Genomic DNA, 12,627 nt, shown 5'->3' with positions numbered 1-12,627 from the left:
AGGAAAAACATGACAAACTAAACTTCAAATCATGTGAAAATCACAACTCCTCCATTTGACAAAGCGCATAGAGGGAAAACATGCTACAAAGAATTGTGAAGTACTTTTAAACTACGAGGCATCTGACAATGACAGCTGCTATCCTACACTTCAGAAGGTCCAGGAGGATATACAGGTACAAGCTGGGAATTACATGCTAAATTAATGGTAACCAAATCCCTAGCATTGTAGCTGGTGCAAGTTCACATTCAATGGAGCACATTGGTTGCATAACATAACCATCTGCAAATGCCAGACACTATTAGAGGGCCTGCTTTTGGGTAAAATGGACCTTTGATGAACCAAATCTTGAAACTCATTTATCTCAAAGTACTGTGTCGTGATTATAACTTACAGTGTAAACTAATGATTCAGTTCCAACCCTTAAATGGAACATTGCAGCTCCAAGTACATGGCCAGCATAATATGCCTTTATTTCCAACTCATCATCAACCTATAATGAATAATAAAACACAGCCATTCTTTTTGAAATCCTATCATAGTTCATTGTTCACCCTGTTCATTGTTTTTTGAATGTCACGCAATGCTCGGTGTGACATCCAAAAAACAGCTGCAAGGAAGACTACACTGGACTACACAGATTTGATTGAAGGATTTTTAGGGGGAAGTTTTAATTCCAGAGGTTTGGACCTTGTTAATTGATCCACATTCCCAGTTACTCTGAATGATTGCCCAGCAACTTACATATTTTTTTAAAACCTTGCTGAGGTAAGAGGGGGGGAGGGGTGGTACTACTTAGAGAGGCAGGCTTATTTCCCCTCTCAAATTAAATTTAGTCTCAATATAGAATTGCTTTAATTTATAGTATTTCAAATGAACTCAAACTGTTCAATAAATAGGCAGAAAAAGAGAATAACAGTGTGGTGGAAATACAAAGTCCGTGTCTCGCACCAATTAATGTCATTTTCAAAACCTTTTTCTAATTCATATCGATTTCTGTATCAATAACCTCCACCTTTTAGGCAAAGAGCCTAAGGCAAGGTAGCAAATAAAATGGCAAACCTAGGGGAATGGCCTGTACCCCCAGTCCCTCAACTTAGTTTTTAAGCCAAACTGAAACCTGCAGGTCCAAGAAATAATGTCTGGCCCCCCTTTAATCTTGGGGTCTAGATGAGCAGGCCCTCCAAACTACTTTGAGCTTTGAATTTGCCATTGATGGAGGGCCTGCTCATCAGAATCCCTAAATGAAGAGGTGGGGGAGGGGGGTGGGGTTGGGGGTGGTCAGACTAAAAATGATTTTTGTTGGCCCTATCATGGGCCTCAGTTTGGCCTAAAAATAAGGTGGGGGCCTCCCCTTCCAAAGATCTGCCACTGAATTGTTCAATAGAAGTCAACAAGTTAACATATTTAAAAGGAAAATTATTTGTCAAGTTACTGATTTCTGATCAATGATATAATTTGTAAAATTATAGCTAATCCTATCTGATGCATTATTTTGTTTTGGTATTTCACTTTTTTTATATATATTTCCCTTATTTCCTCTCCTTTTTTAAGCTTTTGGCTACATTGTCTTGAAACTGAAATGCCCTTTAGCGGGGTAAATGAGTTATGAATGCAGGTTTGGATTGGTTAACAGAGTTGACTTCTGGGACTTAATTCATGGAGTCATCTTCAAATATCTTTGAAGCTACGGCGTAATATCAATAGAACAATAAATTATTGCTGCTAACCTTTACTGTTTGGTGGAGATTGACAGCTATCACTTTTTTCATACAATCTTTTATCATCTGGGGAAGAAACAATTTGCAAAAATTTAGTAAGAAAATATTACTTTAAGAGGAGAGGGTACTCAATGGAAACATTGAGATTCAAGGCCAACAAAATCAACTAGTTTCCCCGAAGGATCAGCCAAGTGATTTGTTGTTATGAGCTATAAATTAAAATATATGTGTAAAAAATCTTGCCCCAAAGTATTTATGCAAGCAAATCTCAACAAACGGTGAGTGGCTGCTCACAAGCAACAGCTACTGCAATCTTCCTGCAATCTATTTAAACAGTTAAGTAAAATTTTAGTCACTGTAGCTTAAATGTTTTGGCAAAAACAAACTTGAGAAAGTGGCCAGAAGATTAGTAAACACAAATTAGCCAAACAATGGATTCAAAAAGAAAGTGAGAATGGACAAAAAGGCTCTTGGAGGATGTTAACAGCTTTCTTTAAGTATCTGTTAGAAAAAACATCTGGCCATACTCTGAAACTGCCACAGAATTGGCAAATGTTTGAAAAAATTGTTTCTGGAGGTAAGGATGTTATGGGCTTAGAAATACTTTGGATGATCAATAATATATATTAGACAATCAGCTGCTTGTAAAAGTCTGCAGATCTCAGAGGGTGCTACTGGCTTCTACCTTCATCCTCAGCAGACTAGATAATGCCCTCTCCCAACAGTAGAATCCCCCCTTCAAACCAGCTAATCAGTCTCATCCACTCACTGTTTCTTATGGTCTGAACAAGTGCAAGCTAAGTACCTGTGATGTAAAGAAGTTGGTCTCTCCTTTCCTTTCCACAGTAATTTTTCGGTAGTCCTCCTGTAAATTGAATGGTGACCAAAATGGAAAAAATTAAAAGCAGATTCATCTCTTAAAACTGGACTCTTTAATGGTGTTTATACATAGGGTTTCTTGAAAATTTTAACACTTAAAGGCCAAAGTTTACACATTTCTAGTTGCCTAAGAGGATAAGAATTAAATGCCAAGTTGAAAAATATATTTCCACTAAGAATAATAAATTAGAAACCTTTTATGAAAATGGCCAAAAGACATTTCTTCCCTTTAATTAAGTTCGTGTGTAATTAAAATTGTAATCTTTTATTAGATACTTTTTTTCTGTATTGTTTTTTTTTCATTTTATTTCAGAGTGTACTGTAAATAAGTGTTAATTTCTCTTTTATCTACATAATTAAGTATTAATTAACTATTTGTAAAATAAGCCACATTCAGCAATTGCCTGGCTATTTTTTGGTTGTAACGTGATAAATATATAATTGCGAAATGTAAATAATATTGTAAAGTATATAATACTTTTCCCTTTTTCTTTCATTCTGTTATCACAGTTGTTTAGAATTTTGTAATTAGTTTCTTTTTAAGTAGTTCTTTGTAATTAAAGTAATAAATGTCTTGAATAAAATAAATAAATAAATAAATAATAACAAAAAAAATAGTTGCCTATGAGGAAATGCTAGGTGCCACTAGGGGGTCACCAGGGGGGTGCTAGAGCACAGCCTTATAAAAATGCCTAGGTCCCACTTTAAACAATGGTTTGTGAAAGAGATCAAGAGGGAAGGGGGTTTATGATAACTGTTTCTTGTTTTGGTCACCACTTTATAGTCTTTTTCTTGCAGCTTTGCCATTTGTGGCTTCAGTATTGTTGTTTTTATCTTTACTTAGCATTTCTATATTCTTAGGCAACAAGTTTTAAAGAACAAAAAACTAAGAGAACCTCAAACTGATCAGCTCGATTTTGGATTCCTGCAAGCATTACTTATCTTAATTACTCACTCAAACAACAGTAATCTTACAAGTGGTTATTTTTCTTTTTATCTGATAAAGAATCTTTGGCTTGTGTAAACAAACATTATGTGATGCATGTGCACCCCAGTCAAAAGTGAGCAGGATTGTTTATATTCTGGCACAGGATATAAAATAAAACATTAATACAACAGGCAGCTCCTTTAGAAGCCTCTACAAATGAACGATCAACGCTTGGTGAGAGCACCTGGGGGCAACCCTGCAGCTCTTGGAAAGCCTCACAAGTGTGGTTGGAAAAACAATGACCAAACAAAGTTTACAATGGTACCTAGTCCAAAAGCGAAAAAGCTATGACTAACAGGGGTGCCATTAAATTGGAGGTTGTAAAGAGCTACAAGGATCTTGGCACTTCAATAGTGCTTGCTTCAGGTTACAAGACTTAAAAGGTGTAGAAAAATTGTTGCAGTGCAGTGGAAACATTATTTGCAGTTCTGATTGGACAAACCATTTGTTAATTTCAAACAATCATTGTTCAAACCTCTGATTGGTTAAAACTCATTTCTGTACAAAATTTACAACTTGTAAGGGTGGGTATGGCGTTGGAACAAGAGTTCACTGGAATTTTCTGGAAAACTTTGCATTTTTTTAAACAATCATTTTATTTTGCAAACAACAAACAGCATCCAAAATAACTAAAATCAAGCACAGTTTGTCTACTTAAGTCATTATGGAGCAAAGAAAAATGACTGGATATAAACAATTATGTTTATTTATATACAGATGTTGGTAAACTTTTCATGTATTTTCTTTGTTTTTGCATTTTTCTGGGGCCTGTTAGACTGAACCATGCTCATTTGGGTATAGCTGGAAAGATCTCTTCTCTCTGCACAAGTCACTAGATAAGTCTTCTATAACCATTAAAACTCATTACCTCACGAAAGGTAAAGGGGACAAGGACCCACATGCCCAGTTAATAATGGCAGTTAAGATTTAAGTGGTTTAATGTTTTCACATAATATTAGAAAGCTGTCACTGAAAAATTGTGTGGACTAACAGTCTTTCTAGAATTAAGGGATCTTACAATCTGACAACAGCGGAATCAATGAAAATGTCACTAAAAATAGACAAAACTAAAATTGTGTAGACTGACAGTCTTTCTAGAAGGGAGCTTACAATCTGAAAACAGTGAAATCAATGAAAACGCCACTGAAAAATACATGAAAGTAAAATTCTGCGGACTGACAGTCTTTCTAGAAGGGAGCTTACAATCTGACAACAGCAAAATCAATGGAAACTTCAATGAAAAATAGACTTTGTGTAATTTTGAACTTTTTTTCCTGTGTTCCAAGTCACCCAGTTACTTGAAAGTAGGAAAGTTAGGTAGGAACTGAAGGGTGAGGACCGCATCTTTTTTAGTTTAGTTTATGTCAAGCTTTATTGGGCAAGATCAAATCGAAAAAGTAAAATAGAAAAAAAAAAATTGAAAATATACAAACAAAAGAATTAAAGCCCAAAAGGGATGGGCACGAATGGGACACTAAGACCCATGCAGGGTGTCTACCCTAGGAAAGTATAACATGGTATAAGGATTTAAAATATATACAAAAAAGTGAAATCTAGTTGTAGTAAGAGGAAAGTCTAATTGTACAAAAATCTAATTGTAAAAAATTGTTGCATAACTGTAGAGAAATCTATAAGTATTAAATAAATAAATAAATAAAATATAATAAAGCATATACATATACATATATGTATCATATTCAGTTAGTGACAAGGGCATTCATGAGAGATTGACCATGAGCAGACCATGTCCACATCAAAGACATTCATTAAAAGAGCCTTATACAAATTCTTCGAAAATGATTTAAAGAGCCAAGAGAGGTAAAGCCTCTAGGGAAGGCTTCATTGCATAAGTTGTTCCACAGTTTCACAATATGGATAAAATATGAAGCTTGCAAAGTGCTGGTCTTACAGGCCGGAAAAGTAAGATAACAGCCAGCAGACTGACCACGGCATGTACGTGGAAAACTGTTAAAAGTTACATAATCAGAGATGTCTATATCAATAAGTAATCTGTAAACCAGGCAAGCGTGCTGCCTTCCACACCATATCGTTTGAGCTTTTGACGCATAACTGAGTGATCGACGGAATCGACAGCTTTGGCAAAGTCCAAGTAAATGACATCTGTTTGAATATTTTTGTCCAGGTTACGACCAATGGTATTAAGAACAGATAACAGCTGTGTGACGCAGGAGCGATTTTGCAACAAGCCATGCTGAAGAGGACTGACGAATTGTTTAACATGATCATAAAGTTTAATACAGACACAGTGTTCCAGTACTTTGCTTAGAATACATAACAAGGAAATAGGCCTATAATTTTCAGCCGGTTCCATAGAGTCCTTTCCATGTACTGGTGTGACATTAGCTTTTTTGCATTCAGAAGGTATGCGAGCAGTTCGTAAGGAGAGACTGAAAAGTGCACAAAGACTAGGTGCAATTTGATTGCTGCATTCTTTTAGAAGGCGTGGAGGAATGTTATCAGGGCCACACGCTTTAGAGGTATCCAAAGTGACTAAATAATTCGCAACTTCGTTAATAGAGAGTAATATAATTTATCAGGTATTTGCATAACTGATCTATGCTGGTGCGAAAGAGCAGAAATATCGTTGTTTACAAGGAGACTTGGAGGAGTAAAGACGGATGAAAAATAAGAATTATTTAAAAAGATCTGCTTTTTCAGCTGGTGTCGTAGCTTCTATGCCGTTATAGGTTATCACCGAATTTGGTTTGGCTTGGTGGTGCAGGACAGCTCTATGATAACTCCAAAATAACTTTGGATTCTCAGAAAATGTGCCTTCAATTTTCTCCAAATATAGGCGATGTTTTCTTCTAACCAGGTACTTAACATGTTGACTCAAGGAACACAGTTTCAGTTTGTTATCGTCGGACTTATTCAGGCGATATTTCCTCAGAGCCCCATATTTCTTACAAATGTGATGGCGAACTTCACTGTCTATCCAGGGAGGCGAGTTAGTGTCTTTTACAGTCTTAGTAGGTATACAGTGGTCTACAGCTGACAAAAACAAATCCTTCCATAAAGACCAGCTCTCATCAAGGTCTCCAGAAAGTGCAATTTCCAAAGCGGTGTATGACAGGAGACTGCAAAGATTTTGAAAATTTGCACGTTTGAAATCGTACGTGTAGTGGCGAACAGGCTTAGGCCGCTTAAATTTTAAAAGGACAGTAAATTCTAAAATGTGCTGATCCGTTGGGAACCCACACAGCTCCGGTGTTGAAGTGAGAATGTCTGTGATAATTTCTGGACAATTACACAACAGAAGATCTAACTTGCTTCCAGATATGTTCGTTGGACCAGTTATGAACCGCTGGAGGAAATTATCACCAACCAGCCCACAAAATATATTATCCATCGAAGAACTCCCAGTACCCAAAGAGACCGGTAAATCGGTGGACCAGTCGATAGAGGGTAAATTAACATCTCCTACCAAAACAATGCGACTTGACTCAGTATTGCTTTGAAGAGAAGAGTTCAAATCATGAAGAATCTCGGGTGAAGAACCAGGCGGGCAATAAAAAGTACAGTTCAGCATTTTAATTTCAACCATGACCAGTTTGGTGTTCTCTTTCTCAAGATTCAAATGGCGAAAGGCCTGTAGGTCAGTTTTAATAGCGACCAATACACCGCCGCTGACGCGTCCTTCTCTATCCCTTCGATAGATAGAGTAGCCATAAAGTAGCTCACAATCCATAACAGAGTTATTGAGCCCGGTCCCACAAACACAAACAACATCATAATTCCCTCTGTAAACCAGCTGCTGTAGCAGGGTAGTCTTGCAAACCTTTTGAGCGGCTGAGTCATCACCGAGAGACACAAAAGCTTTCAGGCTCCTTGAGTTTTGTTACAAAACACTTAGTCCATTGACAGACAAACTGCCCTGATTTAATCCGGGGCCAGGGTTAGATGACACATCCATGAAAATCGTTATGTCAATGTCAGAATGAAGATCCAGAGCTGACAAACAAGAGTAGCCATGTTTAGTCCAAACGAACTGAGAAAGGCGAATCGTGGACACGATACGTCGCCAGGGTTTCGCTCGGGAAGAAATATAAAATGGCGGCAACAACAAGTCTTTGAGGCTTGATGGTCGAAGATAGGAGTTTTATCCCTTTACTAATGTAGAGCAGTTTCTTTCGTAATAGTTGCAAAAAACAACATGAAGGAAAAGAAACAGCGAGATAACCGAGAGACCAAGAAATCCACGTGTTGCGGCCATGACACCTGACCCTGACCTGAGTTCAGAGAGGCAACCCTTGGATTTCACGGTAAGGATCATTTCAGGTACCGTGTCAGAACCAAAAAAAAGTTTCCCAGTGACATTTTCAGCCTTAGGGGCCAGTTTACTGAAATTCACTATTTCTGCTCTCAGATTCTTAACTAGTAGAGCAATTCTTTAGTTATGACTTGGCTTAAATATGAAACTAAAACAGTATTTAGCATCCTTCAGTTCCCTATTGTCCGCCATCTTGAATCATTCCCAAGTACACTGCACGTTACTGGTTTATAGCTTCCAGTACCAAGAAAAAAGTATATGACCATGAAAAATTGAAAACATTTAGGAGGTGGGTTTCCATGAATTTTCACGGAACCAAAACATAGTTACAGTTGGTTTCCTATGATCTCTGGCCACAGAACCAAAAAACTGTTTTCAATGGGATTTGAAATCCTAGGGCTTGAGAGAGATAGTAAAATTTATTGCCTTGCCATTGAACCCATTGGTCATTTCATGTCTTATTTGTTCAGGGAGGGCAAGAAATGTACAAAAAGCATGATTTGCTGTTTTTCTCACTAAAGCTATTGTGTTTTAGATGTTCCCATTGCCATGATTTTGTTACCTGTGCGTCCTGTGTCCCTGACACATAAAAATCCCCAAAGATGCAAAATAATTCATGGCATGCATCCCGTAGGATGCAGAGAATGATGGATCGATTTGAAGATCTTCTGGTAGAGTATCCTGTTTGTGCCATTTCTGTAGCTGTTTTTTAAAGATGCATTTTTATTTTAGTCTTTTCTGTGCTTTAAATATATATAAAGACTATATTCTAATTTCAGTAAACTGTATTAAAGAGTTTTGGCATCTGTCTCCACATTACTGTAACTGTCTGGTTACATGCACATATTAAAAGGCCTAAGCATTTTCAATTTAGGACTCTTTCTTTTTTTAACTGGGACTCATGAGTCCCAGGACTTGCCATAACTACATTGTATTTGTAACAGAATCACTGCATTGCCATCATCATCATAGGTTTGTAAGGTTCCTATTGGAAGACTTACCAGTAGGATGGGACAGATAGCTTTTGTTGGGTGAGTCATGTATATAGGTCCATCATATCCAACCATCTCTGAGAAGTATGGCAAGGCACCACAGTGATCCAAATGAAAATGACTGGAAAGTAAAGTAAGAATAAGAGAAAAAAGTTACAAATGAATCTGAAATTTAACAATACTGAAAATGAATCCCAAATATTCTTTTTAATACATACTGACACATTGCAAGTATATAATTTATAGGCAGACTAGTAGTACCTCAATATTTAACAAAATATTATTGTATGATATTACACTGTAAAATGTTTTGAAGGTGTTTCAGTTTTGTGAGTTTTAGAGTAAAGGTGTAACAACTGCATCGCTAAGATGGAGGTTGGGTGCCTGGAGTATCCAGGGGCTTCCACTATTGGCAGCCAGCCGCTAGATTGAAATAATGCCCCCAATCATGCTTTTTCGTGGTTGGGTTGGGCTGTTGTGCCCCCCCCTGCACAACAGCCCAACCCAACCACGAGCCCCCACACCAAAGGAAAGGAACAGGCACCCGTCACAGTGAAAAACATCAGTGGAGAAAAACCAACAAAGCCTAGGGGGAGGGCGGGAGGGGAAGAAAATGGCTGACAGAACCTAGCACGAAGGGAAGCTGAACGCGCCAATGAATCACATGATCGATGTAGCCAGCTACTGAACATGTGCATGCCAAAGACCGCTGACCTCAGGCACTTAAGGTGCTCTTAGTTGGTAACTCCTTTAAATTGCATTTAAATACATGATATCAAAGAGAGGAAAATATACCTTATGATCACACAATCCAGATGCTGGGTCAAGCGACCTGCCCTTGTAATGTAAGAAAAATCAGGAAATCGCCTCTGCAACCAACAGATAAACAACTTAAAGTAGACAGATCCAGGAGAATGTTATCCACTGAGGCCAAAGGCTGAGGGGGATAACTGTCTGTGAAATCAGCATAATTTTTTATTCTTCACATTATACAAAAGCCAAATTCAACAAATTGTTTTATTATTCATTCAAAATATTTCTAAGCTTGTAAAAAAACCTCCTTGTAGGCTTTTTTCAAAACTAAAGCCTATTTCTCGTCAAATAGGATGATTTTTTTTGCAGATACTCCTCAAAAAGTAGATAACTTCTTTCAATCTATCAAGCCATATGTTTTGCATATTCTTGCATTTATTATGTTTAGCTATTTTGTCTTCAAATAGCCGTGAACGCCACAATTTTTTTGCCCAAGCAGCCTCATTCCCAAGCTCTGTTCACCATAGAGCCAGCAGTAGCCCAGTGGTTAGAGCATCCGAACCAGAACTTGGAGGGTTGTGAGTTTGATTCTCACCTGGAGCTCAGAACTTTTTCTGAGCTTTCTGGTGTTAGAAATCTCCTTCTTCCAAATTATGGACAGCTGATTTCGAGCAAGTCCCCCATACAGTCCTTTACGCCTGGTGTAGTTTATATATAATTCAATGTCAACCCTGCTCACCATAGAACCTCCAACAGCTCAATGGTTAGAGCATCAACACTAGAACTCAGAGGGTCATAAGTTTGATTCTCACCAGGAGCTCAGAATGTTTTTAGAGCTTTACGGTGTTAGAAATCTCCTTCCTTTAAATTATAATAAACCATCAATCAACCTTCTTTCTGAGCAAATATACCATCGCATTTTCCAAATTTTGTCAATTTGATTAATCATGAAGAATTTTCCAGGGGATTTCACCCAATTTATTATTAAGAATTTGTAATTTACTTAGAGAGATTGAAAGGTTCACCATGGTGGAATTACAGTGATGTTTTCTGGAAGTTGAAAATTTTTGTTTGTTTCTTTCTAACACAATATTAATCATGTCTGTTTGCAGTGAGAACTTCACAACTTGCCAGGGAACTGGGAAATCTAGGCAGGTATGAGGATATTTTACAACAACTACAGCAGAGAAATAGAATAATATTATCTTTTGGTTGCGAGTATGGAATTGTTTAAATCACCACAAACTTCTTGCTTCACCTCTAACCAAAAAAAAAAAGGAACGGAACAGACATTAATTTCAGGTTAATTAGTTAGTTGAACTCAGCAAACAACTAGCTTAAGCAGTCATTACTTTTTGTTTCGCTGATACGTGTGAAAGTTCGTGACATTCCATATGCACGTGCTCGTTGAAGCCCTTAACATTTAGCATTCATAAATTGTACTTTTCAGTAAGGCGAAATTGTGATTAATTCAAAGACATGAGTTGTAACTTACAAGAGTAGATTTGTCATGGAAAAGAGTGGAGAGTGGATTACAAGAGTGGATTTGAGAGGACTCAGTGGATCGAACATTCGCGGCTGCAATACACAATTGCTACCGGGTACCTATCGAGGAACATTGATCTGACGTTCATTATATTATTTGATTTATGCATTCTCGTAGTGATATTTATACTTTAATTCTACTTTAGGTTTCGAAGGCATTGTAATGCATCTTCGAGAAAGGTAATAAACGTAGTGGATTGCAGCTAGTGAAACATTCGAAACCTGAAGCGTGACATCAGTGATGGCTGATTAAGACGCCAAAAACCAGAGACGCGCGGCAAAAAGACAATTTACAAGAAAACTCACTGAGTTAATGAAGTCAATCGAGGAGGACAAAGGATCGATCAGAAATAGTGAAAGTGAACTTCGAGGAACTGAATGAGGCATGGAGAAATGTGGAAGCCAAGCATAATATGTACACAACATTTTTAAAGGATAGCAAAGTAGAAGAAAGCAAAGCATGGATAGCAGAGTTACAGAGTTCATTTAGTGAAGCTATGGAGAAACAGGTTGAATACATCGGCTCAAAGGCAGCTAAGGTGATGGTTGAGAAACAGGTACTCAATCAACAAGAGGCGGCTAAAAAAGACCACAAAAAAACTCAAAAGCTAATCGATCAAGCTTTCATAAAGCGAGAGACAGAGGAAGCAGTTTTTAGATCGCCGTTAGAGGACGCCTTTAAATTGATGGAAGCGTGCGAAGCCGACAAGGATGTAGTTCCTGATCTCAGGAAAGTTCAGCAAGCGTTAGAAGCTTTGTTAGCTGGTTGCAAAGTTGCAAATGACAAATATTTGGAATTTTTGAGCAGAGAAGCAGCATTGACTGAGGTGGGATGGATTTTGGTTGTGCAGAAATGATACAATCAAGTTGTGGACAGGATTGAATCAGTCATTGCCAATCAGACAAAGGTAGAAGTGGGCGTGAAGAATCTTGAAGCGAAAACTACTAACCTCTGCCTTGAAAAAATAAAGATGCCCCGGTTTAGCGGAGAGCTGAGGGAGTACCTGAGATTTAGAAAAGACGTCGAAGTTCAAGTTATGCCAAGTTTAAACAGCAGCACCGCGCCTTACACTTTGCGTTCTGCCTCTGCGACGGGGCCACTGGTGGTCGTGGAGAGGGACGACGATGACATTGATGAAATGTGGCCACGCTTGGACGAGAAGTATGGTGATCCAGCCAAGGTAACAGATGTACTTATTAATAGCATACAGCGAGTTAAAGCCATCAAAGAGGGAGAAGATGAGAGATTCGTCGAGTTTGTTGAAATTATTGAAAGTGGTTATCGAGACTTATTGAGGCTCGGACTAGAGAAAGAGATAACAACCACAAGCTCCATAAGCATAATTGAAAAAAGGCTACCAGCTGTTATTAGAAGAGAGTGGGTGAGGCTCGTCAGTTCAGACTCGAGTAGTGTCGATAAAAAAAACAAATTTCCAGGCCTCCTCAAGTTTCTGCCCA

General features: G+C 37.9%; 1 protein-coding gene across 1 annotated transcript in view; it reads right to left on the bottom strand.

Moving 5' to 3' along the window:
• LOC140946442 (integrator complex subunit 11-like) overlaps positions 1-12,627 on the bottom strand; it is a 50,989-nt gene that overhangs the window by 26,270 nt on the left and 12,092 nt on the right. The window contains exons 4-8 of the mRNA XM_073395569.1: positions 9,667-9,740; positions 8,881-8,992; positions 2,527-2,586; positions 1,731-1,787; positions 395-493 (exon numbers count right to left, since the gene is read on the bottom strand). Of these exons, the coding sequence (XP_073251670.1) occupies positions 395-493; positions 1,731-1,787; positions 2,527-2,586; positions 8,881-8,992; positions 9,667-9,740 (402 nt within the window). The remainder of the gene's footprint in view (positions 1-394; positions 494-1,730; positions 1,788-2,526; positions 2,587-8,880; positions 8,993-9,666; positions 9,741-12,627) is intronic.

The sequence above is a fragment of the Porites lutea genome, chromosome 1 (genome assembly GCF_958299795.1).
Source record: "Porites lutea chromosome 1, jaPorLute2.1, whole genome shotgun sequence".
Lineage (NCBI taxonomy): Eukaryota > Metazoa > Cnidaria > Anthozoa > Scleractinia > Poritidae > Porites > Porites lutea.
Note: the sequence above shows the minus strand (reverse complement) of the source record. Positions and strands in the feature narration are given on the sequence as shown.